We start from the raw sequence: 27,762 nt of genomic DNA, 5'->3' as shown, positions 1-27,762 counted from the left end.
CTTATACAGCAGAATGTAGCAAGCTTGTACTTGTAGGGCTTAAGGTTCTATTTGGAACCACTTGAGCAGTTTATGAAAAGAAAGACGACAAAAGAGCCAAAACGATTAAAAAACAACAGTGTGTGTTTTGGGATAGGGGTGAGTGGTAAGACAATGAGCCCAAGCCACCTACCCCTAGCAATGATACCTTGTGCAATGTCTACACCTGCTTCTTCTGATGTCTGTCACCTTACTTACAGGAAAAAATAGTGTTGCAACTTTGTAACCAGAACATTAATAAATAACAGTCCTAATAAAAATTTAGCAAAGTTAAAAAGACATGTTAAATTCCCAATATTGAAAGAAATGCCACAGTAAATATAGAACTTGAACACAAAACAATATGATGGTACCTTAATGGAAAGGGTTGTGTGGAAGGATTGAAGCTGCTGACTGAGTTCTGTGGATAAAGGCAGAGTGAGAATGTCAGAAGTTGTGTGTTGAGAAGCTTTGCACAGAATGTATTATTGCCAGAGATGGGTAGCTCCAGCTTATTGTCCTGTGTTTTCTTTTTCACTAGTTTTTGCTCTGTAGCTATCCTTCTTTTATAAAGAAACTAGCTCCAGATAGAGTCTGGAGTTACAAAGTGCAATTTCGCATTATATGGTTATTTTCTATATAGTGCAGATGTTTCTTAATCACACTTAAAGGAGAAAATACTAGTAAATGAGAAATGGAAGCTTTCCTGGGGTTAACTGCTGGAATTTTTCTTCATCTCCCACTTGCCCCTTAGCAGTAAGTTGTAGCCATAAGTTATATAGAATGATCCTCTGCATGGGACCACAGAACCTCTCTAACATCTGCACTCTCAAAGTAAAATTGCCACACACACACACACACACACACACACACACACACACAGCCATGGTCAGAGACACTTGCCCCCAAAGTGTTCTCAAGACAGAGTACCTGGGCACACTGAACCAAGAGAAAGAATGTGGGGTGAAGGGGCCCTCTGACAGGTGCTGTCTTTCTCCTAACAAAAATATGAGCAATATTGTGTACATTTACATTAAGGTTCTTTGTATCCAGCCATGGGGAATCATGTATGAATAACTAAACTATACATTAAAGGCTGACATCATTCCTTTATTTACCAACCACAGATGAGCTAATTCACATTATAGAAATGTGCATTTTAGCGGGACCAACTTGTGCCATATCTTTTATCTTTCATTGCTGTTTCTCTTCCCATAGTTTGTTTTTTATTTATTTTTTTATTGATTTCAGAGAGGAAGGGAGAGGGAGAGAAAGATAGAAACATCAATGATGAGAGAGAATTGATTGGCTGCCTCATGCATGCCTCCCACTGGGGATTGAGCTTGCAACTTGGGCATGTGATCTGACCGAGAATTGAACCATGACCTCCTGGTTCATAGGTGGACGCTCAACCACTGAGCCACGCTGGTCCAGCTCTCCCCATAGTTTCTAAAGGCCCTGATCTATATCTAGCGAATTACTTAAATTTATGTTGACCTCATCTTCCTAGACTTGATTCTGATAGATTCTCTTAGACCTTTGCACACAAAAATTTCTACTTGCACAAAAATTTAATAATTATATCCTCCTAACCCTATTTTGGAACATAATATAGGATCAATAATTTTTTAAATATAATTTGGGAACCTATAGTCTTTTAAATCAGTTACTACTGAAAATTCTTAGTAAAAATTCTGTTACCATTAAATCATAAAAATAACTGCTATTTGAATTTGGAAATTAATAATAAATATATAATGCATTATAAAATTGATATTAAAATTAATATCACAAAGAAATGTACTCTCATTAAAAAATAAGTGACTGGAGCTCATTTTATGGGATAATATAGCCCCTATTGATAAATGTTCTGTGTTCTTTGGCATAGCACTGTCCATCTGACCCATTTACATTTTTAAATCTTTGCTGAGGAACTGTCCTTATGATCCCAGCATTGGGATAAGTGAAGCCATTCTAATCCTTTGAACAGAGTTAGAAATATTTGCCATTTGTTGAATCTGGTGGGTGATGGTATGAGGAAGCTCCTATGTATTATATGAAATATATTTAATGCACATCCAAACTCTCAATGTCCTGATTTGCAACATATTGTTATTCATTGATATTGCTGATAATTCATTAAAAACACTAGTTTGAAATTGGGAAAATTCACAGTTTTCTAATGCTTTGGAATATTTTGGACTTGAAACAATGAATTCTAGTTAGTGTCTTCTATTTAAAGTCATATATTTTGTTTATGGTAGCAAGTACCTTTGTAAAATGTTAAGTTTGTCGAATCCTTGGACTTTTTGCTGTAAGTTTTTATCATTTGAACCCAATTTGGATGACTGGCTTAAAATGTAACAAACTTTCTTCCTTTTCATTTGTAAAAGCACAGACTGGGATCTGCCTTTTGGAATTTTCTTCTTCCTCCTTTGAGATTTTTAACTAATGAAGCAATGTGGTTTGATTTTTCTTTAAACAGGTGATGATGTAAAACCTAAAGATTACATTGTTGCTCTTCAACACCCAGTGACCACTGACATTAAGCATTCCATTAAAATGTTTGAGTTAACATTGGATGCACTTATCTCATTTAACAAGCGGACCCTAGTTCTGTTTCCAAATATTGATGCAGGTAATTGGACTTAAAAATGAAAGTATGCCACCTAGCTTCCAGTTGTATGTTTCTGTTATGTCTTCTTTTGACTGCCCTTCCTATCTTGCCCATTTTATATTGAAGGCTGCTGTATTCTGAAATGCGCTCCAGTTTTCAAAGGATCACCAATTTTGTAGTAGATTGAAGATGTGATGTTTTTGTAAAGTCTAGTAGGAACTTAATACTAAAAAAAAAAAAATCTCTCTAATCTTCATTCTAGTTTTATATTAAACTAGCGTTCCCGTTGCAGGAAAAATCCTGCAATAGGATTTCCTGCTGCACTCTACCCCGCCTCCCCTCCGCCCTTGTCGCCTGCCCCGCCTTCTCCTCCAGCCCGCCTGCTTGTCCGTTAGCCCCCGGCCCAGCCTCCGCTCCGCCATTGTCACCCGCCCCGCCTTCTCCACCAGCCCGCCTGCTTTCCCCTTCGCCCCCAGCCCTGACTTCGCTCCGCCCTTGTCCCCCAGCCCGCCTTCTCCTCCAGCCCGCCTGCTTTTCCGTTCGCCCCCGGCCCCGCCTCCACTCCACCCTTGTCGCCCGCCCCGCCTTCTCCACCAGCCCGCCTGCTTTCCCCTTCGCCCCGGCCCTGACTTCACTCCTCCCTTCTCCTCCCCCCCCTCCCGGCTTGCTTCTTCGAAGCTTTACTCCCTTCTGCAGCTCTTGGCTTCTTTCGATGCTGTCTTGATATGCAAATTAGCCGCCATATTTGTTGGGGTAATTTGCATACTCGTCCTGATTGGCTGGTGGGCGTGGCTTGGCTGGTGGGCGTGGCTTAGGTGTAGCGAAGGTGCGGTCAATTTGCATATTTGTCTATTATTAGATTAGATATCTTCCCTCCAGTTTACACCAGTGAGAGAATGCAGTAGCAAAGAGACAAACCTTAGAAGTTGAAAGAGTGTCTTTATTAAAGTAATGATTCCACTGACCACAGTAAAATAGCCATATTATTATTTCTTCTCTTCTTTATATTAATTGTACCTTAAAGTAATCTTGAGCTTAAACAGTTTAGAGCTAGAGTCCCCAGTTGATCTTCAAGCCTGACCTGATTGATCACCTACCAGTGGATGGTACTGTAGGCTTTGGTGCTAGTGAGACCTTAACCATGTTAATGGGGATATGAGATATGAATGAGAAGTGCTAGAGCAGGGCCTGACACTAAGGAATTTTCAAATATTCATTATTAGTTGACACCACTCATTGCTGAGCTCTTAGGCACTTTGTGGAAAAGGAGGCAGGACTGTTTTCTGCAATGTCAAGATGTTATCTTTCTCTGAAAGAATCCTTGTCTTAGTGTTAATTAGAAAAAAAAAGGTAACCCACAACCCCGATTTTGTCCAGGTAATTTAACAATATTTCAAAAACCTTAATATTTCTTCTTTTATAATCCTTGAGACTTTTGTATAAATATTTGTAATTATATATCTCTCTTGTTTAATATTTATTGCCAGTTGTGTTTTGTTTGTAATATACTTTCCTGATTGTATATACCTTAAATTAGAAATATTTTTCCCCTCTGAAAGTAAAGGATCCCAAGAATGCCTAAATCATGCCTACCACTCCTTTTCCTTCTCACAGAGTTTTTGATAAAATATACACAAGGAACAATAGGGAAATAAGAATCAAGGCATCACTTTCTCATTATCTGTTGAGTGCCCAGCTCCCTAATATAGAACCCTCTGGAAAACACGATTAGTACCTGTAATCTAGGCCAAAAACAAGCCTTCAACTGAGTCCACACCACACCACACCACATTTGAATCTTGGAATAATAGCACCTTCTGGCATTCTACAATGACTATAGGCGTAGCTGGGCCTGTGCTAAAGAGTAGACCCTGACTCTATTATCTCACCACACAGAGAAAGTTAAAATGAGAGAGGACACTGGATTCCCAGCTTTTGTTAAATCAGCGGGGAACGCAGTGTGGTTGCTGTCCTGCCTTCTAACCAACCAGATTAGCACCTTTGTCTCCCTTGGTAGCTAGGAAAGGGTGACTAGAGAGGCAAGCAGAGAGGCCTCTCCCTCATATATCTGTAACATTTTTTTAATCACACATTTAAGATCAGCCACAGTATCAGAATCTGTCTGTATTTTCTTGGAGCTTAGTCCACATAAGTGGGAGTGCTATCCCACTGAGCTGTTGTCAGCTAGCTGGGTGGAGCCTGAGACCTTTCCATTTAGGAACACCCAGCTTCAGAGATAGAGACTAGTGGCCTGTCTTGAGCCTTTTAATTGTTGTTTAAGGTAAAGACTTTTACTGGGGCATTTATAAAAGGTATTTGCTTTGCTGAGTGCTGTTTGAAACATCCCAACTGTTGTTGTTTAAAGTTTCTAGATGAGTTGAAGCAGAAAGCTAACCAGACAACTAGTTAGTCATCACTCATGAAAAGATCAACCATTAAAATGACTATTTCCTGAATAACTGTTTTGAGTATTTATGGGAAGATTTCTTTAAGTGGGGTTAAACTTGCCAATGAAAATTGTTTCTCTCATAAACCATGTAATAGTCGGTTCTTTTCATTTTCACAGGGAGCAAAGAGATGGTTCGAGTGATGCGGAAGAAGGGCATCGAGCATCATCCTAATTTTCGGGCAGTTAAACATGTCCCATTTGAACAGTTTATACAGTTGGTTGCCCACGCTGGTTGTGTGATTGGGAATAGCAGTTGTGGGGTACGAGAGGTTGGAGCTTTTGGAACACCAGTGATCAATCTAGGAACACGGCAGATTGGAAGAGAAACAGGTATCTACCTTTGCTTTTTTTTCAGCTGACTAGGCTTAATAGATATGTATGAGTTATTATAAAATGTGTGATGACATTTTTATCAACAAGTGAATGAAGTTAATGACCAACTGTAGCTTAAAATCTACATAAAGCACACCGTGATTACCAAACTTTTTAAGGCTCTACTTAACATTTTTATTGTCTTTGTCTTTTTAAAAATATATAAATATTTTTTAATATATTTTTATTGATTTCAGAGAGGAAGGGTGAGAGAGGGACTTATATATATAAAAGCCTAAGTGACTGTTACGCCCAAATGACCTGAACGACTAGTCGCTATGACACGCACTGACCACCAGGGGGCAGATGCTTAATGCAAGAGCTGCCCCCTGATGGTCAGTGCACTCCCATAGCCAACCTCCTGCAGCTCCTCCCTGCAGCTGGCCAACCTCCTATGGCCTCCCTACTCCCCTCCATCAACTGGCCCCCCAAATAGGCCTCAATCACTGGCCATGCACGAATTTGTGCACCGGGCCTCTAGTAGAAATATAAACATCAATGATGAGAGAGAATCATTGATCAGATGCCTCCTGCATGCCCCACACTGGGGGTCGAGCCTACAACCTGGGCATGTGCCCTGACTGGGAATCGAATCATGATCTCCTGGTTCATAGGTCAACACTCAACCACTGAGCCACACTGGCTTGACTTTATTGTCTTTGTAATATCAGAGCTAAGAGTTTCTTAGTTAATTGTGGTCTTTGATGGCTGTGTTGAAGGGAGAATGTGTTATCAGTATATAAATGCTAGTCTTTCATTTTCTGGGGCTAGTAGAGTCCCTTTAGTCAGTACTTCAGACTAAATGGCAATTCTAAATAAGATGCCTCCTTAATAACTAAAGTATAAGTAGGATTATTAATGAATTTGCTAACCGGGCTTATCCTATCATTAATGATTTGTACGTCATAAGCATCTTATAGATGCAAGTGGCAGACCTTTTTAAATTAAATTCAAAATATCGTGGCAGTTAACTGGTTAACATTAGTCTGAGTTCTAATACTGTCTACATGCAAATATATTTCTATAGGTAATGGAAAAAATATATGTAGTTCATAGAAAAAGACTTGACTAGAATCAAGGACATTAGTTCCAGCTCTTTTTCCCATTCTTCATAATTGCCACCCTAACTGTATTATCTTCATTTTTTATTTTTATTTTTTGGCCTTTTTTGTATGTTTATTTGTAAAGCATTCTTGACCTATACTTAGTAGTAGTTTTTTTAAGTTTTATTTTAATTTAAATTATTTATTATTTAAAGCATTATTCTGTATTATCTTTTGATCTTCTTCCTTTTCATTCCCAAAGTATTATTTTGCTCCCTTCAGAGAGAAAATTGAAGCCACCAGATGAAAATTCTTTCAACTTCATTAATTCATTCATTAAGAAAACATTTAATAAGCACCTACTGTGTGTTGGGCATTAGGATTCAGTAGTAAACTAGTCTAAATTGGGTTGAGCTCTCATGTAACTTCCATTCTAGTGGGAGGAGTAATGATAGACCAAAAAATAAATAAATTCAGCTGTGTACTGTCCAGACTATAACAAAAGGTAATGTGTGGGCTACATTAGATTAGGTAAGGGAAGTCCTTGTTTAGGAAATGACACTTAAGCTGAGATATGAATGACAAGGAATTAGCTATGTGAGGATCAGGGCGAAGAAGAGGAAAACCCTACTATGAAGACCCTAAGATAGGAATAAGCTTAATGTACCTGAGAAAGATGGGCCAGGGTAGCTGTAGAGCATTGGGCAAGGAGAAGAGTGCCGGTAACAAGGTGATGTTACAGAAGGAGGCAGACCTAAATCAGGGTAAATAATTCGGATTTTTTTCTAAGTATGATGGGAAGTCATTTAAGAGAGAAGATGACAAAATGCTTCTTGCATTTTGGAAAGATCATCTGGTTGCTATATAGCGAGTGGAATGTGGTGGATGGGGTAGGAGTGGAAGCAGGGAGACCAGTTAAGAGGTTTTCAGTTCATATGCAAGATGATAGTGGCTTAGACTATGTGGTATCAGTGATGGAGAAAAGTTAGATTTGGGGTTTGCTATAGTACTTGCTGATGCTTGGATATGAGCAGTGAAAGGAAGAAAGGAATCGACAATAACTCTTAGGTTTTTGGATGAGTGTACCCTTCCTGATACGGGGACACTGAGGGAGGAGCAGATTTGGGAGGGGTGGAATTGAAACTTCTCTAATGGCCATGTTAAGTTTGAGAAGCCTAAATGGACATGGCCTGTAAGCAGCTAGATAGTTCCAGGGAGAGTTGGAGTTGAAGATATAAATTTGAGAGTGATTGGCATGCGGATGGTCTTTAGTTAGGATAACAGGTCAGCTGCTGAATCAGGGAGACCCAAAACAAGAGTGCCTTAAATAAGTCAGATTTTTGTTTATTTCTTACTGGTATGACAGAGACTTAGCCACCACCTATCTGTCAAGTTCACATTTTAGCCATTGGGAAAGGGGGAAGGGGAAGATGTCCCTACCTTTAAAAGCACAACCTGGAAGTTGCAAATATTTTTTCACTCATCCTATCAGAATGTAGTCACATGGCCATATCTATTTGCAAGGAGGCTGAAGAATATCCTCTTTAGCTGGATGATCAGATGCCCAGATAAAAATTGTATTGCTAGTACAGGGAAAGGATATGGAGGATAATGGCACACTCTACTTGAGATAGTATTTAAAACCAATGGGATTACCCAGGGAGAACATATAAATAGGAGAGTGGAGCCCAGGATCAACTCTAGAGCTCTTCAGCATTTAGTGTTCTGGTGAGGAAGGGAAAGCCCATCAAGGAAGACTGAAAAGAAACTGCCAATGAGGTCGAGGTAACCAAGAGTGGGGTATCATTGAAGCCCAGAAAAAAAAGTGTTTCCAGAAAATGCTGTTGAATGCTGCTGACAGTTCAAATAAGATGTGAACATATGGTTTGAGCAACATAGTCTTAGGTCAGAAGCAGTCTCTGTTCTTTCTGCCACCACACTTTATAAACACAGGCCCAGCCCTAGCCATTTTGGCTCAGTGGATAGAGCATCGGCCTGTGGACCAAAGGGGTCCAGGGTTCGATTCTGGTCAAGGGCACGTACCTTGGTTGCAGGATCCTCCCTGGCCGAGGCCCTGGGAGGCAACCAATTGATGTGTTTCTTTCACATCATTGTTTCTCTCTGTCTTACCCTCTCTCCTCCACTCTCCCTAAAAGTCAATGGAAAAATATTCTCGGGTGAGGATTAACAATAACAAAAACCACAGGCCCTTGCCCTAACCGGTTTGGCTCAGTGGATAGAGTGTCGGCCTGCGGACTCAAGGGTCCCAGGTTTGATTCTGGTCAAGGGCATGTACCTTGGTTGCGGGCACATCCCCACTAGAGGGTGTGCAGGAGGCAGCTGCTTGATGTTTCTCTCTCATTGATGTTTCTAACTCTATCCCTCTCCCTTCCTCTCTGTAAAAAAATCAATAAAATATATATTTTTTAAAATCCCACAGGCCCATCCATCCTTCCCTTCTTCATACTGGATGATGTGGAGTGTGGGGTTTCTCTTGCCTGTCCACTGCTAGCCTTGTGTGTTATAAATCACCCCTCCTGCCTTCTCAGGGACTTACCAGTTACCCTTTTCTCTTTCATGTATCTTTAGCTTCCTCATCATCTAAATATGCCTAAGCCTCGAATATCTTAAAATAAAACAATAAAAATACCGCTTCCTTGCCCCCATACCTCTCTCTCCAGCCACCACCCTTCTGCTCTTGTCTTCTTATCCAAGTTTATTGAAAAACATGGCATTTTCACTATATTTACTCCTTCATGTTGGTCAGAAAATACATGGAGAGGTGACTGCATGAATAGCTGATGGCTAACTGACTAACTGACCAACTTGTCCTGACCAGCTGATTGAACAACTGGCTAAGTAGATAGGAGGGAGGGCAGACTGAAAGAGTGGACATGCTAGATGACTAGATAAATGACTTGTGGATTCTAGATCAATCTACCTTATTTATTTCAAGAAACATACAAAAATTTGATTTATTTTATTTGGGAATGAAGGACACTAGTGCCCTTAAGTATTTGATATATGTATACTTTTGCTGAGAGAGCTTTAAAAGATAAACAGTAGAAAAGTTGATGTCTCTCTAAAAGAAGAAGACTTATTTGAGACCTCTGGGTTTCAGGGATAATTATGAGGGTAACATACTGCTAATTTCTTTATTCTTTGGCTATTCCTGCTTCTGAATCATTGTACTGTGTCACTGGATTTTCCTAGGGGAGAATGTTCTTCATGTCCGGGATGCTGATACCCAAGACAAAATATTGCAAGCACTGCACCTTCAGTTTGGTAAACAGTACCCTTGGTGAGTACATACCCTCTTTTTTAAAGGTGATTTAAAAGAGGAGATGCCTTGGGCACCATTTCCAAGCTGTGGTCACCGTTTAATCATCCAAATAGAGCTCTCATTCTCCATCCCAAGGATCCCTAGCTGGTGATGAGACAGAGCTTGCTAATATATACCCCCTATTACTGTACCAAGGATTCTGATGGAGAATAATTTTTTTTATTTGTCTCAGTTAACATAGCTAGGAAATACTTCTTTAGCTTACTTTGAATTTCCATAAGTAGTATATAGCAATATAACTGATTTTCTTCTAAAATAGTCTAGTTTAGCCTGACCAGTGTGGCTCAGCAGTTGAGTGTCAATCAAGAGGTCCTCGGTTCGATTAGATTCTATTCCAGGTCAGGACACACGCTGGGTTTTGATCCCCAGTAGGGGGCATGCAGGAGGCAGCCAATCGATGTTCCTCTCTTGTAGATGTTTCTATTTCCCTTCCTCTCTTCCTAAAAATCAATAAAAACATATTTAAAATAAAAATAATCTAGTTCTGCCCTAGCTGGTTTGGCTCAGTGGATAGAGCATCAGCCTGTGGACTGAAGGGTCCCAGGTTCAATTCTGGTCAAGGGCACATGCCTGGGTTGTCGGCTCAATTCCCAGTAGGGGGTGTGTAGGAGGCAGCCAATCAATGATTTTCTCTCATCATTGATGTTTCTATTTCTCTCTCCCTCTCCCTTCCTCTCTGAAATCAATAAAAAAATGTGTTTTTTAAAAAGTAAAAAAAAAATTAAAAATCTAGCTCACCCTGAAGGTACAAGTAAAAAAAAAAAAAAGGCTGGTTCAGCATTTTAATTTAGATTGCCCTCCTTTCTATTTTAAATTAATGAGTTGTCCCATGTATTTGAATGTTTTTTTCCTGAAAATAACTTTTCCCCATGAAGGTAAAGATAAAAACTAAAAACTAAAAAATTCATTGTCACAAACTGTTATATTCTGATATTGGCTTAACAAAACTAATTTTTCTTTGATAATACAGGTATTTTTTAATGGTACCTCAGGCTGGAAATAGTTGTATTGCAATCAACAATGGAATTCAACATTGCATTGGTGACATGTGCTTACTTACTGTGTTGCTAAAGAGATCCATATGTTGTTATTTTCAAAGGAAAAAGGACGAATTTTATTACCTCAAGTCTGAGATTCCATTAATATGTCTTCAATATGATTTATGTATGAGAGAAGCATTTAATTGGACTTTTTGGATATTGCAGCTCAAAGATATATGGGGATGGAAATGCTGTTCCAAGGATTTTGAAGTTTCTCAAATCTATCGATCTTCAAGAGCCACTACAAAAGAAATTCTGCTTTCCTCCTGTGAAGGACAATATCTCTCAAGACATTGACCATATTCTTGAAACTCTGAGTGCCTTGGCTGTTGATCTCGGCGGGACAAACCTCCGAGTTGCAATAGTCAGCATGAAGGTAAAAGAACTCCTAAGGTCTTAACTTTATATCTCATATGAGTAATTGATTTTTAAAAAGCATGGTCGGAAGGTAAGACTAGAAGCATACATGAAAGCTTGTAATCATTTGCCCACAGTATTGACTTTTTGGATCCATTACAGTATTTGTCATTATTTTACTAATCATTAACATTCAAAGAAGTAAAATTCTTGGGGAAGCCAAGTTAGGAGACTTAAGTTGACAATGGGAGACCACTTCAGCCCCAGACAAGGCTTTTGCCACCCAGGAGACCGGAAATTCTGTATTTGGTTAATAGCTGGGATTAAGGAGTATGCTGACTACTTACCTAAGGAGGGTGTCTGCAAATGTGATGGCAATGGTATCTCCTCTAGAATATGATTTTGGTTGAGTACAGCATACCTTCACTCCCTTAACCACACCATCACCACAGTGTTGACAGAGGTTGAGAGAGCCTTCATAAAAATACCAAATTGTCTGTGTTAAAATGATCTCTGATGATTTAACAAGGAAGAATAAACCTACCAGAAAAATATTTGTTTGAAATATTGTTGTTACATAAAGTTTCAGGAGTTTATTAGAAATAGCAAAGTTTTTTTTTTCTTTTTTTATTTGGAAATAGCAAAGATTTTAAACACAAAGTTGTTTAGGTCAGTAGAAAAAAACAAAATATGATTTTCTCAAAAGAAGCCAAAGGCCTCTTTTATTAATACTCTACAAAATTCTAATAAGAGAGTATTTTCTTAACATGAATATAATATATTCTACATCAGTGGCCAATACCCTTTGTCATGGTGAAATTCTAGAGGCATTATTACTGCAATCGAGGAAAAGAAGGATGTTTTCTATAACATTACTGAACATAATTCTGGAAATTATGAAGGGAATAAAACATGGAACAGACTGCAAAAATGGAGAATGTGGACAGGATAAAACGAAAATATTTGGCTCAGTGGATTGAGCGTTGGCCGGACTGAAGGGTCCCAGGTTCGATTCCAGTCAAGGGCATGTACCTTGGTTGCGGGCACATCCCCAGTGGGGGATGTGCAGGAAGCAGCTGCTTGATGTTTCTCTCTCAATGTTTTTGACTCTCTATCCTTCTCCCTTCCTCTCTGTAAAAAATCAATAAAATATTTTTTGAAAAATATTTTTTTCCATTATATGTTTACTAGTAGCCCTGCGCACGAATCCATGCGCCAGTAGCTCTCTGCCACCCTCCTGTAGCTCCCTCCTTCCAACTTCCCCCTCCTCATAGCTTGCTGCCCTTCCCCCTCCTGTAGCTCTCCGCCACCTGCTTGTAGTTCGCTGCTCCACCTCCTGCAGATCTGTGATCCGGTTGTTACATGGTCGGTCGTTACGCCTCATGGTGTAAGGGATAATTAGCATATTCCTCTCTTACTATATAGGATTTTATTTAGTTAGTTTTAAATATTTATTTAGTTTTAAAAATATTTTTTATTGATTTCAGAAAGGAAGGGAGGGGGAGAGAGAGATTGAAACATCAATGATGAGAGAGAATCATTGATTGGCTGCCTCCTGCACCCCCCCCACCGGGGATCGAGCCCACAACCCAGACATATGCCCTTGACCAGAATTGAACCTGGGACCCTTCAGTCCACAGGCCGATGCTCTATTCGCTATGCCAAACTGGCTAGAGCTAAATGAAATTTTTAAAAGTTTAACATCATTATTCTTAAATTTACTTAAAATAATGCCCAAGTGAGAACAAAGAAAATTTAAAAACAAGAATAATAAGGAGGGACTATCCCTGATGGTATTGAAGTATATCACAAAACACAGTAATTTAAACATCATGGTAGCATACCATTACTGGCTTCAGTTATGGGAGATGATTAAAGCTTAAGTACTTAAGGATATTTTCTTAGTTGCCTCAATATTTAAGCAAGGAAAATTTATCAACCTGAAAAAGTAAAATATGACCTTTTAATGAAGATTCAGATTAGCCAACATTGACTTTATGCTTAAGAGAGGGGCCCACCCTGACTGGTATGGCTCAGTGGTTGAGTGTTGACCCATGAACCAGGAGGACATGGTTTGATTTCCATTTAGGGCACATGCCTGGGTTTCAGGCTTGATCCTGGGGAGGCGGGGGGGGGGGGGGCGTGCGGGATGCAGCTGATTGATGATTCTCTGTCATCATTGATATTTCTATTTCCCTCTCCCTCACCCTTCCTCTCTGAAATCAATTTTTAAAAAATTTTAAAAAAGAGACGGGGGTGGGAGGAGGGTGTCATCTGGCTGGCTCTGGAGTTGTCATTACTTCAATAGTCATATTCCAGACTGACTTCCCAGGAAACGACTTCGGTGTATCCAAGGGCTGGCCCAAGCCAGACTGGCTCCCTTCTAAAGCAGTCATCGAAATCTGTAGAACTGTCCTATGGCGGAGTCTGATATATCGTGAAAAGGACAAAAGATTCACTGTGTATGCTCTTTAGTGAAGACGAGTGAGACAGAAGGTGTTGTTTTTTCTCTTTTAGGGTGAAATAGTTAAGAAGTATACTCAGTTCAATCCTAAAACCTATGAAGAGAGGATTAATTTAATCTTACAGATGTGTGTAGAAGCTGCAGCAGAAGCTGTAAAACTTAACTGCAGAATTTTGGGCGTAGGTAAGATTGTGAATTACATGTCTGAAATGTTCACTTTAATGTACAAAACTTACTGAGTCCTGCTGTATGACCGAGCATCAAATCCCTGTCTATAGATGGCTCCAGGCCCTGTCTGTGGCTACCAACCAGCGTTATGGGAAAAGCATTGTTAGTGCTGTATATCTGGGAACTATAGATTTAGCTCAGGACTGTTTGTCATTTCTTTGCAATCCTTGGTAATGTTTGTCTTAGGATATGTTGGGTGAATTAATTTGTGTTCTAAGCCCTGAAAGTCGGCACACTTTTCTAAGATTACTAATTAGTTATTTTGCTTTGTTTGTGTTTGTGGTGGAGCTCAGGTATTTCCACAGGTGGCCGTGTAAATCCTCGGGAAGGAGTTGTGCTGCATTCAACCAAACTGATCCAAGAATGGAACTCTGTGGACCTCAGGACTCCCCTGTCTGATACTTTGCATCTCCCCGTGTGGGTAGACAATGATGGCAACTGTGCCGCCATGGCGGAAAGGAAATTTGGTCAAGGAAAGGGCCTGGAAAACTTTGTGACATTTATTACAGGCACAGGTAAGAGTAGGCGACGGTTGCTTCAGGAGCTAGATGTGTGCTGGGGCACACCTTTAACACTTAGCCAGGCAGTTTGCAACTTGCTTTAGCCTGCTTGAGTAGGGCCTGAAAGTGAGCCACACGGGAGAGCTGAGGGTCTGCTCAGGTCATTTCTGAGCAGGTATGTGGCCTTCTAAAATCTCAGGAGCTTGTCAGCTATTCAAACCCCTTACTCCCAAGTTTCAACCCTTACTCCCCAAAGCTTCTCATTCCCCAGCTTTTCCTCCTAGTGTGTTTGGTTAGTATATTGTTTGACCGGTTACCCAGTTCCCTAAGCAGCAAAGACCTAGTATATTTTGCCTTTAAATGCCTTTGACAAATGCCCCTTGCACAGCCCGCGGGGCCCTGGGAGAGTTCTGAGGTAGGTAAGATAAAGGCAAGCCCTTTAAGCTGGTCAAAACAAACCAGCACAATTCTTTAAGAATAAGGTTTGTTCAGCTCCCTCCAGTACTGCCACCTGTACTGGGAACGTGGGCTGTTATTCAAGGCCACTGCCAACTTTGTGTGTGGCAGGCGGGTTGGGGGAGGGGAGGCGTGGGGGGGGGGGGCGGAGGCCGAGGGATTAATGGGACCAGAAAATGCCAGGAAGCTCGTACTAATATTCAGATAAAGCATTCCCCTGGTTGTTGCAAACTTTAGTTTCCAGAGTTCCAAAAAAGTTGCCAGTTTAGTCATTGCTTTAGTGGAGGGATGCACTTTTGGAGTTGCCTACTCTGCCATTTTTGCCGATGTCCCAATTTGTTTTTTAAATGAGGAAGCCTCAGCTAATACATGGTCTAGCCAGCATTTGATCCTAGATATGCTCAACTTCAACACTTGTGTGCTCTTAAACTTACATTATACTACCTCCCCTTTAAGCTGTTATACTTCTTCTCTTAGTCTTGAACACAGTTTCACAAGTCTGGCTATCATTTCCTAGCACAGAGCAGTTAAAAAGCTGCAAATGAGAGGGGTGGGAGTTGAAGAATAGGTGCCACCAGAAGTAATAGATGGCGGGAAAACTAATATGCAGAGCCTGCTAAGGCAGAATGACCTTTACTCCTCAGTAATTCCTAATCTCCATAACAAGACAGCAATTGATAGTCATAATTCCTGAATCAAAAATTTTTAGATACGATATTAAGAAGAGGCAAAATCATATTCATATTCTGTTTAAGAAAGCAGGAGTTATTTGATACCTTAGAAAGATTGCCCCCAAATAAGGGTCTGAGACAAGGATTTAGGCGTGGGTATTTTATTTTGGCAGTGATCCCGAGAAGGAGTGAGGGAGTGGGAAGAGAGTAGGAGGAGAGTCATTAGAGGAGACGTGATCAAAGTTGTCTTGAGGGCAGTGGGGGCTGAAATCTACTGGAACCTCCCCGAAAGCCTGCAGAATACCATCCAGAATTGTCCACTTGGATCTGCTGGCTCCTGTCTTGCCTTGGTTGAGGGTTGCCTGCGGGCACTGTGCCTACATGGTCGACTGAGTTCTTTAGTGTTGGAGAAGCCTTGGGGAGAACTGTGGACAGTGTGTACTTGAAGTGGTCTGTCATGACAGGGTGAGGCTGAGCTTGCACAGAACTGTCCGCTACAGCTGTGGTTGAAATCATGGTGAGTCAAGCAGATGCAACAGAGGGTATCAGAGGATCTGCTAAAATTATTCCAAATAAAGTTTTGGTACTTAGTAAGTTTCAGCTACTAGGAAAGTAGGCACTGTATAGAACCTCACGTTCCAAAGCTTTCCTTAACAGATGAGGCATTGCCACATCAGTATTCTGTCTCAAATGAAGAGCCACCTCAACGATTGCTGTCTCTCTCTAGGAATTGGCGGGGGAATCATCCATCAGCATGAATTGATCCATGGAAGTTCCTTCTGTGCTGCAGAACTTGGCCACCTTGTTGTGTCTCTAGATGGGCCTGATTGTTCCTGTGGAAGCCATGGGTGCATTGAAGCATATGCCTCTGGAATGGCCTTACAGAAGGAAGCAAAAAAGCTACATGATGGTTGGTTTCTTTCTTTTGAGGGATTAAAGAGCCGAATGGTAGAAAAATACTTCAGAGTAGGTATTCCTAAGAGGCTGAACACTGAAACCAGAGCTCTTACCCTTGTCCCTTCCTAGAAGACAAGTGGGGCTCTCTCATTCTGAAGCTCCAAAGCCTCCTTAGTCCTGACCCATGTCAACACTCTTCCTCTGCGGGGGTGGAGGTGGACAGGGGTCCTGAGCTCCAGGGGAGTGGGGAAGAGGTCTTTCATTTCAGAGAGGAAGGGAGAGGGAGAGAGAAAGAGAAACATCAATGATGAGAGAGAATCATTGATTGGCTGCCTCCTGCACACCCCCTACTTGGGACTGGGTCCACAACCCTGGCATGTGCCCTTGACCAGAATTGAACCCGGGATTCTTCAGTCTTCAGGCCAACGCTCTATCCACTGAGCTAACCAGCTAGGGCTGTCTTTCATTTTTGTTTTCTCAGCCCCTAGCACAGGGGCTTAATACATATCAATACACATTTTAATGAAGAATTAAATGGAGGAACATATTTTAGTTTTTTAATTCTAAAAGGTCTATTTGAACTAATGCTGTTTCTGGATGTTATAAAAAGATGGTTTCCATTCTAATGCAAGAGGGATTTAATATCATAATATAGTGTCTCAGGTGCAGAGAGAATGATGGCCAAGAAATGTAGATGCATATAAAGACACCAGCGTTCCCTCCACCTTCTCCATACAGTGAAGGGAGTATTAGGGTGCTGTCCTGAGAGGTCGAGAGTCAGAGGGTAAATAGCACTAGGGACGCAGGTTTGAATGGGCACAGGAACATTTCCAAGCTTGGGAAACAGTGGTGTTGGTGCATAAAGGCAGAGTATCATGTAGTAAGAGGTAAGCCAGAACTAGCAGCTAATGGAGAAGCCACTGGAAAATTTTAGGGAAAAGATAAAGTCAGATCTGAATTTTAGATTCTTCACTGAATTGTAAATTTTTGTTTCCTGGGAGGAAATGGTAGTTGAATAGAGGATAGCTTTAATGGGGCAGTTCTATAGAGTGATTTCCAGTTTTCTGGTTGGATAAGTTGGGGTTGTGGCTATAAGACATGCAACAGGTTTTGAAGGAAGGCAATGGTTGGGTACCAGTGGGACATCCATATGCAGGTGGAAATGCATAGGAGGCAGCGGCTACAGGGGCCTGATGCTCAAGAGAGAGGACTAGACTAGAGGTATGGATCAGCATGGAGGTGATAGTTAAACCTCTTAACGGGAATCAGCATGGAGGTGATAGTTAAACCTCTGAAAGGGAACTGAATGATGCAAGAGTCAAGAATGGAATCCTGCAAAACAGCATTGCGAGTAGGAGGAAAACCAGGAAAGGGTCACAGAAGCCAAAAGGGGAAGTGTTTTAGGGAGGTTGAAGTCTGTAGTGTCAAATGCTGCTCCTGAGTAAGAGAAAATCAGAAACGTTCTTTGGTTTTGGTCATGAGGACATCGCTTGAAGCCCTGAAATATTTTTTTCAACCTTGTTTTTATCACCCCTGACAGGGAACCTGCTTAGATGTTTTTCCTAATCATCTCACCCCATGAAATTGTAATACCACAGATATGTTCTTTGTTTATGTACTCTCTGTATAAAAAGACTCTTTGGCCCCAAGAATCAATTTCTGCTCCCTCTTCCCCCCGGGCGCAAATGCCTATCTTGAAGTTCAATCAAATAGTGGAGGCAGAAGCCTAACTACACTGAGGAAGAGGGAAGAAGTGGAATCTGTTAGCACGAGACAGGGAATGGAAGCAACAGCTGGGAATGCAGGGGAGAAAGGATGGTCCCTACAGAAAGGCCCTTGAAGAGGGGGGAAGAGATGAGTGCAAAGCCTGGCAGAGGACCCACAGAGGGAACGAAGGAATGAAGGTGTGCGTGTACAACCTGCTTATAGTTGGGGGCTGAAAAGTAAAGGGATTCCTGCCTGTCCTTTATCCAAGAGGTCAGGAATACGGAAATGTCTTAGGTGAGAGTGAGGGGTGGGCAGGGAAAGCAGGTCTGAGGTGAAGCCTTTGAAGAGGCAATTGTGAGGCCCCAGGAGATAGGAGGCCACCAGGTGATCTTTAGTAAGCAGTCCGCATGGTTTAGCTTTTCTCTCATCAGAGCCCATGTATAATAGAGAAGGAGGCAGGATGATCCGAGTTGGTGACTGGCAGAGTGAGGGGCAGAAAAACAAGAACTACAGATAACAGAAATACCTACTGTTGATTTAGCATTTAGTCTGGTCCCCATTTAACTAAACATACTTTATGGTCCATTGTGTCATTTAATCCCTTTATTGTAATAATAATAAATTTAATCCCATTATTGTAATACTGCTAGGATAGGTTTTATTATATTACCCAGTCTCACAGAGAAGAGAAACATATGGAGGTAACATGAAGTGGACAGGGTTGTGCAGCTCATAATGACAGAGCTGGCAGCTGAACCAGGTCTGTGCTATTTCTTAGGTGCTGCGCCTTCCTGCCATGGAAAGCGGGGCACTGGCCGGTTATGCCATATTGCATCTGAGCTGGATAAAGGAGGGAGAGGAGTGCAGAGTCTGATGAATTTGCTGGGGCGGGGGGGGGGGGGGGGAAGGGGCAGCACTTCAAGGACTCTGCTTCATATGGAAGTGAGAAGTGGGAATGCTGGAGGGGAGGAGGTGGTTCTGGTCAGAACTGAGGATTGGACAGTGAGGGACGTTTCGGGCAGTGTATAAGCGGGCAATGAGAGGGCAGCAGAGGCCTCTGGGGGATGCATATGGATGTTTATGAATGATGAGCTTTGTAAATGTGAAAATAGTGTCTTCTGACTTGGGGGCTCGCTGCCCATTGGCACCATTGTAGTCTTGGCCTCCCACAGCTCATTACTGACTGTCTCTCCTCCTCACCTCTGCTCAAACAGAAGACCTGCTCTTGGTGGAAGGGATGTCAGTGCCAAAAGACGAAGCTGTGGGTGCACTTCATCTTATCCAAGCTGCGAAACTTGGCAACGTGAAAGCCCAGAGCATCTTGAGAACAGGTGAGAGTCAGCTCCTGGCAGCTCTGCCCAAGGGGACAGAGCCTGAAACCGCCTGGGGCTCCCCAGAGGCTCAACCTCCCTCAGGACTGGGCTCTGGAGTGTTTATTCAGAGGGTTTTTCCTGTTCACTGAGAGAGAGAGAAAGGGACTTGCCTTCAAGGTATTTGGCAGCATTGTCTTTTTAAGTGGGTTTTGTTTCTTAGTTTAGTTTTACAACTTGTTCATGTTATAGGAAATTTAGAGAATACGAGTAAGGAAAAGTGTCACTTTCAGTTTTACTGTTTCAGAGATACCAACTATTACCAGTATTTCTATTTTTTTAATAGTTGAGACCATAAAGTACAGTACATATACCATTTTATACCCAGCTTTTTTCCAGAGTATACCATGATTATTTTCTCATAGTTAGAATAAATCATGAGCTTGGCCAGTATGGCTCAGTGGTTGAGCATCGACCCATGAACCAGGAGGTCTCGGTTCAATTCCTGTTCAGGGCACATGCCTGGGGTGTGGGCTCGAACACCAGTGTGTGTGTGTGGGGGGGGGCGGGGGGAGGGTTGCGGGGGGGGCAGGAGGCAGCTGACCAATGATTCTCTCTCATCATTGATGTTTCTATCCCTCTCTACCTCTCCCTTCCTCTCTCTGAAATAAAAAAAAAAAAAAGAAGTCATGAATAGCTTTAAAAGTACAGCTTCAGGTACTTTTTATTACATAGTGTGGATGTTCCTGGCTGCTGGCTCTTTTCCATCTTCCTCTTGGGCGTTTTTAACTTAGTTCTCTTCCTGAAACTTATTTTTTTATTTTTCTGTAGCTGGAACGGCTTTGGGTCTTGGGGTTGTGAACATCCTCCACACTGTGAATCCTTCCCTTGTGATCCTCTCTGGAGTCCTAGCCAGTCACTACATCCACACTGTCAAGGACGTCATCCGCCAGCAAGCCTTGTCCTCGGTTCAGGATGTGGATGTGGTGGTTTCGGATTTGGTGGATCCTGCCCTGCTCGGTGCCGCCAGCATGGTTCTGGACTACACAACACGCAGGATCTACTAGGCTTCCCAGGAGTGGCCACCGACAGAGACTATCAGGTTGTCTTTTAGATGTGCATTTCTTAAAAAGCAAATCTGAGATTTAAATTTGGTATTTGGCAGGTGACTTTGCAGAGAAGTTTGTGCTTTCAGTCTCCTCTTCCAAAGTCACCTTTCCCAACCCCCATTTTTGTAGATGCTCTTCCTGGGGTCATTTCAGCTCACACCCGATAAATATCACTCACAGTTTTCTGTGTCAAAAGGAGCTACAATAGCCTTAGACCTCTGCTTACTAGATGTACCCTCAGACCGGCAGGTCTTGCTTGGGAATGTGACTTTGATACTAGAGTTTGGATTATTAATCCTTCCTCCCTAAACTTAATGATTGAAAGGGATCTAGTCAGCACAGAAAGAAATCTTACTATGAAAGGCTTAAGTGAACTTTTTAAAAAAAGTTTTATTGAGGTGTTTTTAAAGTGCCCAGTTTGATAAGCTTCAGTATTATGTATGCACCTGTGAAACCATTACCACAATCATGATACTGGACATATTTGTCACCCCCAAAAATTATTTGTTACTACTCTCACAGAACCTTGAGCTGCTTAGACCAGGGATCTAAATTACAGCGGCCTTAGTGACCTTGTCTTCTTAAGGACAGCTGAGAAACCACTAGGACTTACAGTCTCTGAAGGAGATTAACCATCTCTAAAGGATTGTTGCTACTGACAAGCAGACACCTCTCCCTTCAGTATCCTTTCATACTACATTGAATATGGCCCTGGAGTGTCTTATCATGGCAGTGTTTGTGTCAGACCTAGAGCCCACGTCTGTGAATCTGGATTCCGGCTAAATAAGATTCCATGCTTTCACGATACAGAGGCCACGGTTCTTGCTGTCAGTTACATCCTGGAAGAAAAACTAATAGCCACCACTTATTAAGTGCCTACTGTATGCCAGGCTCTGAACTAGGTGTGCCTCAAACACATTATTCTAAATTCTTGCAGCCTGTGACATAGGTGTTTTAATTCCCATTTTAATAGAACCTCAAATTGTCTTAATGTTTAAACATACCTAAAACTATGTGGCTAGTGAGTCTTAAGAGACAGGGTTTGATCCCAGATCCCCTGTGCTTTTTCTGCTAAGCTATATAACCTCTCACATCAAAAAGCTTTCAAAATGTGAATATATTCTAATTTACTGCAGGCTATCAAAAGCTTTATTTAATAAGAATATCTCAGTAGTAGTAACTCGATTTATTCATGGCATTATGTGTAAGCAGTGAATTGAATCAAATATTCCTCTGTGCTGTGTACATTTTAGGAGCACAGTATTTGGACTAGTGATAGGTTTCATGGGTACTTTTAGATGAGCTAGAAAAGCATATACATATGTTTTTCAGATTGTTTTATTACTTTAGGAGAACTGCAAGGTTTCTATAATATATTGTTTCAGTATTAGCAATATGAAATAAAGTGAAGTAATCCATATTATATTTGTTCTCCTTCCTAGTGGGTTAATGTGAAAGAAAAAAAGTAGGTTGGTTAATTCTTAGAATTCTACCAGCCTCGAAATAGTCCAGGTCTTGGTTATTGTTGAAACATTCCCAGTGATTCCTGGGAGGGAAGTAGTCTGCTCAGTCATCAGTGTCTGGGGCAAGATGGTATACCGTGAACGGGCATCAGTCATTCCTTCGTGAGAGATGTAACCACTCTATACATCAGGCAATTGCATTGCTACCTAAATATATATGAAGGATGGTACTGAATCTAAAACCAAATCTTAGTTTTTATTAAATTCATGGGGAGCCTAATATATTCAACATAATTATTACGTATGGTTAATAATCATATCTTAATTTATTTTAATGTAAATATTTGTTACTGAGCCAAATTCTAAAGAAAAAATAAATACACGTCATTGTGGAAATCCTAGCACTTTTATTGTTTTGTTCTTAAATTAACTCACTACCTAAAGCACTTCCCTTCCCAGAAGAGATTTACATTTTTGCATTGCTTACTTTCTGAAGGCCATGTAACTTCTTTTAGTCATCTAATACAGATTTCCTAACCAAAAGAAAAATAACTTTGATAATAGAAAGCATTATTAGGTAACATTTTAAAAATATATTGTGAAATGATCATAGTCTGTCACCATATATAGTTATAGCATTTTTTTCCCTTGGGAAGAGAACTTTTAAGATCTACTCTCAGAAACTTTCAAATATGCGATACAGTTATTAACTACAGTCGCCACACTGTATATTACATCCCCAGTGAATTATTTTGTAACTGGAAATTTGTAACTTTTGACTCTCTTCACCTATTTCACCCACCATCTATCTACCCCCCACCCCTGGCAACCACCAATCTGTTCTCTATACCTATGAGCTTGGTTTGTTGTTATTTTTTAGATTCTACATGTGAGATTAGATAGTATTTTTCTTCTCAGTCTGATTTATTTCACTTAGCATAATACCTTCAAGGTTCATCCATGTTGTTGCAAATGGCATGATTTCATTTTTTATGGCCGAATAATAATCCATTATCCTATATAATAAAAGCCCAATATGCAAATTGTCCCCTTGGGCGGTCGTTTGACTGGGAGTTCGACCACTCGCTATGACGTGTGCTGACCACCAGGGGGCGGCACGGAACATGGCAGGTGTCACGGTGCTGGTAGCGGGCGGCAGTGGAGGTGCTGCCGGTCCCAATGGGCCCCGCCGAGAGTGGGACTGCAGCGGGATGGTGGAGAAGGTGAGCGGGCAGCACCAGGCCAACACAGGTGCGAGCGGGCCCCGCTGATCACCCCACAGATGGCGACCAGCGGCAGTGGCGGGGGTTGGGGACCAGCTCCCCGGCGCTGAGGGAGCTGGGCGGGGGGAGGGGGGGGGGCCAGGAGGGGACGACCCCAATGAATTGCCCTGCAGGCAGAATGGTGGAGCAGGTGATGGGCAATGCCAGGCCAAGGCAGGGTGCCAGGCAGGGCTGCAAGGTTGGGGACATAAGCTGGGGCCCATTCTCCACAGGCCTGCCCAAGGGACCCCACCTGTGCACGAATTTGTGCACTGGGCCTCTAGTATGTATTATGTGTGTGTGTGTGTATACTGAGTGGCCAGATTATGCGTTCAGAGATCATAATAATCTGGCTACTCAGAGAGAGAGAGTGTGTGTGTGTATCTATCTATCTCCATATATATATATATATATTTTAGAGGCCCGATGCATGAATTCATGCATGGGTGGGGTCCGGCCAGCCTAGCCAGGGGGAGGGGACATGGGTGGTTGGCCGGCCTGCCTGCTGGTTGAACTCCTGGTCGAGGGGACAATTTGCATATTAGCCTTTATTATATAGGATATACACTGAGTGGCCAGATTATTATGCGTTCAGAGATCATCATAATCTGGCCACTCAGTGTATATTCAGCACAATTTCTTTATCCATTCATCTGTCAATGCACACTTAGGTTGTTTCCATATTTTGGCTATCTATAATAATAAAAGGGTAATGTGCTAATTAGACCGACCGTCATTCTGTATGTCCTTCCTGATGAAGCCAGGGCGGGAGGGAAGCCAGCTCAGGTCCCGGGTGCCCACAGGCGCCCTACTCTTACATGAATTTTCATGCATCAGGGCTCTAGTAAATGATGCAGTGGACACAGGATGCATGTATATTTTTGAGTTAGTTTTCTTTGGACACTCAAAAGTGGAATTGCTGATTTATGATTGTTCTATTTTTAATGTTTTGAGGAATCTGTACTGTTTTCCAAGTGGCTGCACCAACAGTGCATAAGGGTTCTTTGCTTTATATCCTCTCCAACACTCAGTATTTGTCTTTTTGATAATTGCCATTCTAATAGGTGTAAGGTGGTATCTCATTATGGGTTTGATTTGTATTTCCCTGATGGTTAGTGATATTGAGTATCTTTTCATGTACCTGTTGGCTATCTGTATGTTTTCTTTGGAAAAATATTTATTCCGATCCTCTTCTCATTTTTTAATCAGATTGGCTTTTTTTTGCTATGGAGTTCTATGAGTTCTTTAAACTCGGTTTTGGATATTAACACTATCTTATATGATTTGTAAATATTTTCTACCACTCAGTAGGAAGCCTTTTTATTTGGTTGATGGTTTCCTTTGCTGTGTGGAAGCTTTTCAATTTGATGTAGTCCCACATGTTTAGTTTTGCTTTTGTGACCTCTGCTTTTGGTGTCAAAAAAAAAAATCATCCCTCACTAAGACAGATGTCAAGGAGCTTAACTGCGTATGTTTCCTAGGAGTTCTGTGGTGTCAGGTCTTATATTCAAGTCATTAATCCATTTTGAGTTAATTATTGTGGTGTATGGTATAAGATAGTGGTTCAGTTTGCTTGTCAACACAATTTATGAAAGAGACTGTCCTTTATTGAATATTGTTGGCTCCTCTGATGTAGGTTAATTGACCATACATGTGTGGGTTTATTTCTGGGCTTTCTATTCTGTTCCATTGATGTATGTGTCTGTTTTTATGCCAGTACCATACTGTTTTGATTATAATAGCTTTGTAATATAGTTTGAAATCAGGGAGCTTGATGTCTCCAGCGTTGTTCTTTCTCAAGATGATCGCTTTGCCTATTCAGGATCTTTTGTAGTTCCAAGTAAATTTTAGAGTTGTTCGATTTCTGTAAAAAATGCCAGTGCAATTTTGATAGGGTTTGCACTGAATCTATAGAATGCATTGGGTTAATGTTAAGTTTTCCAAACCATGAGCACAGATTATCTTTCCTCCCTAGCTGGTTTGCTCAGTGGTTAGGTTAGCCCGCAGACTGAAGGGTCTCAGGTTTGGTTCCTGGCACCAGTTGAGGCATGTGCGGTAGGCAATCAACCGATGTGTCTCTATCCCATCAATGTTTCTCTCTCTCCCCCTTTCCACTCTCTCTAAAAATCAATGGGAAAACTATACTCTGGTAAGGATTAACAAAAAAAAAAAAAGTATCTTTCCATTTATTTGTATCTTCTTCAATTTCTTTCACCAGTGTCTGTTAATTTTCAACGTACAGGTCTTTTACTTCCTTGATTAAATGCCTAGGTATTTTATTCTTTTTAATATTGTTGTAAATGGGATTGTTTTCTTCTCTGGTAATTTATTAGTATATAGAAACAAATTTCTGTATATTGATTTTGTATCCTACAATTTTACTGAATTCATTTATTGTAACAATTTTTTGGTGGACTCTTTAGGGTTTTCTATATATATCATGTCATTTACAAATAGTGACAGTTTTAGTTTTTCCTTTCCAATTTGGATGAAGCCTTTTCTTTTTCTTGCCTAATTGTTCTAGCTATGACTTTCAGTACTATGTTGAATAACATTTAAAATTTGACATAAAAAGCAAAGTGGCCCCAAGAAAGCGGTTTGCAACTAAATGTTGAGCACTCGATGAGACCATGGGAACAACTTCTTCCTTTTTATGTAGCCACATGTGGGTAATGTAGGCTTTAGAAGCAATCCCAACTTACTATTGATTCTGTGTCACAAGCCACCTCAAAACTTAAAGAGGCTTAAACAATAATCGCTCTGTCATGGTTTCTAAGGGTCAGGAATTTGGGAAAGGCTCTACTTGGCAATTTTAATGCAGGGTGTCTGATGCACTTACAGTTAGTACCTGGAGGTGGAATAGCAGGAAGCTGGAATACTAGCCACTGGCCAGGCACCTCTCTCTGCTTATAGTTTCAGGGCCTCTCCATGTAGGTTGATTTGGGCTTCCTTACAGCATGGCAGCCTCGGGGGTGATGCTCAAGGACTACCAGAGCTTGTGTGTTCCAACAAACCAGCTGGCAAGCTGCATGCCTATTATGACCTAGCCTTGGAAGTCACATGCCATTACTTTTGTCATATTATCCAGTCACCTCTTGATCTGAAGAATGTCAGAGACTTTACTGACATTTTACAACTGTCACATCCACCTTAAGAAGCCCATTTGGTATGGAAGGCAAGACCAGTCCAGATGGCACCACCAGAATAACACCAAAGGTAAGCTGTGGGCATAGAGGGCCATGGGAGCTCAGGGGAAGGAGTAAGGGAAGGCATTGTAGAGGTGTCCTTTAAGCTAATTCTTAACCTGGATTTTGACATGTTGAATGGCATTAACAAGGCCCAGAAATAACAAATGGTTGGTGAACAACAGTGAGTGATTGCTTGATTGCAATCCAGGGTGGCTAATGGGAAGAAATGAGGAAAGAGGCCAGGTGGGAAAGATGAAGAATGCCCAACTAAGAAGCTTGGAAAGGGGGAGGTAGGCAGAAAAGTAATGACGGTTCCTCTCCCCTTCAGACATAATTACAATAGGAGTGTTGGTGGACTTTCCTTCTTGGCAATGGCAAGACTACCCCCTCCTGAGTGTGGTAATAACAGGAGTTTATGTCAATCTCCAACTTGGAAATAATATCAGGTAAATAAGCAGATTTCTGTAATATGGCTTTATTGGTTACTTGAATCACCACCTAAAACAGGGGTGGGGAACCTTTTTTCTGCCAAGAGTCATTTAGATATTTATAACATCATCCACAGGCCATACAGAATTATTGGCTGGTGTGGCTCAGTTGGTTGAGCATCACCCCACACACCAAGAGGTCACGGGTTCCATTCCCAGGCAGGGCACATGCCCAGATTGCAAGCCTGATCCCCAGTAGGGGGAGTGCACGAGGCAGCCCATCAGCGTTTCTCTCTTCTCTCGCCCTTCCTCTCGTTCTAAAATAAAAAATATATACATTTTAAAAATTAGCTTGTTAAATTTGATCAAACATTTAATTAACTCACCCCTAATGCCTTGGCAGGGCCTGACTAAATGACCTCTCGGGCCTTATACAGCCTGCAGGCTGGACGTTCCCCACCCCTGACCTAAAATGTGGCAGATTCTGAGGGCACATAACAAATGTGTTGATGCTTGAATAGAACACTGTCTCCTGAGGCATCTGTTGTGTTGATCAGTGTGGTCTAGAACTTTCTGTGCTGGAAATATTCTATAATCTGTGCTGTCCCATACGGATAATACCTAAGCACATGTGCCCCTGAGCATATGAAATATACTAGGATTAGAATGTGTTTTTAATTAACTCTAATTTAAATAGTCACATTATCTACTGTATTAGCCAGCAATTAGATAAGTATTTGACACGAGAGATATGAGCAAAGTGCTAGGGGGATCCAGAGTAACGGGGCTAGTCTGACTCAGGTTTACCGGCTGGAGTAAAAGGTCTCACTACAGTCTATG

General features: G+C 41.4%; 1 protein-coding gene across 1 annotated transcript in view; it reads left to right on the top strand.

Annotated features, from left to right (window-relative positions):
- The window catches only part of GNE (glucosamine (UDP-N-acetyl)-2-epimerase/N-acetylmannosamine kinase), a 36,410-nt gene extending 14,409 nt beyond the window's left edge, over positions 1-22,001 (top strand). Inside the window, exons 4-12 of the mRNA XM_054727001.1 lie at positions 2,504-2,656; positions 5,202-5,414; positions 9,713-9,800; positions 11,048-11,258; positions 13,757-13,886; positions 14,225-14,446; positions 16,286-16,468; positions 19,377-19,493; positions 20,304-22,001. Of these exons, the coding sequence (XP_054582976.1) occupies positions 2,504-2,656; positions 5,202-5,414; positions 9,713-9,800; positions 11,048-11,258; positions 13,757-13,886; positions 14,225-14,446; positions 16,286-16,468; positions 19,377-19,493; positions 20,304-20,539 (1,553 nt within the window). The 3' untranslated portion in view covers positions 20,540-22,001. The remainder of the gene's footprint in view (positions 1-2,503; positions 2,657-5,201; positions 5,415-9,712; positions 9,801-11,047; positions 11,259-13,756; positions 13,887-14,224; positions 14,447-16,285; positions 16,469-19,376; positions 19,494-20,303) is intronic.
- Positions 22,002-27,762: the final 5,761 nt, after the last annotated feature.

The sequence above is a fragment of the Eptesicus fuscus genome, chromosome 15 (assembly GCF_027574615.1).
Source record: "Eptesicus fuscus isolate TK198812 chromosome 15, DD_ASM_mEF_20220401, whole genome shotgun sequence".
Taxonomy (NCBI): Eukaryota; Metazoa; Chordata; class Mammalia; order Chiroptera; family Vespertilionidae; genus Eptesicus; species Eptesicus fuscus.
The sequence above is the reverse complement of the archived record's forward strand: the minus strand, read 5'-3'. Positions and strand labels throughout refer to the sequence as shown.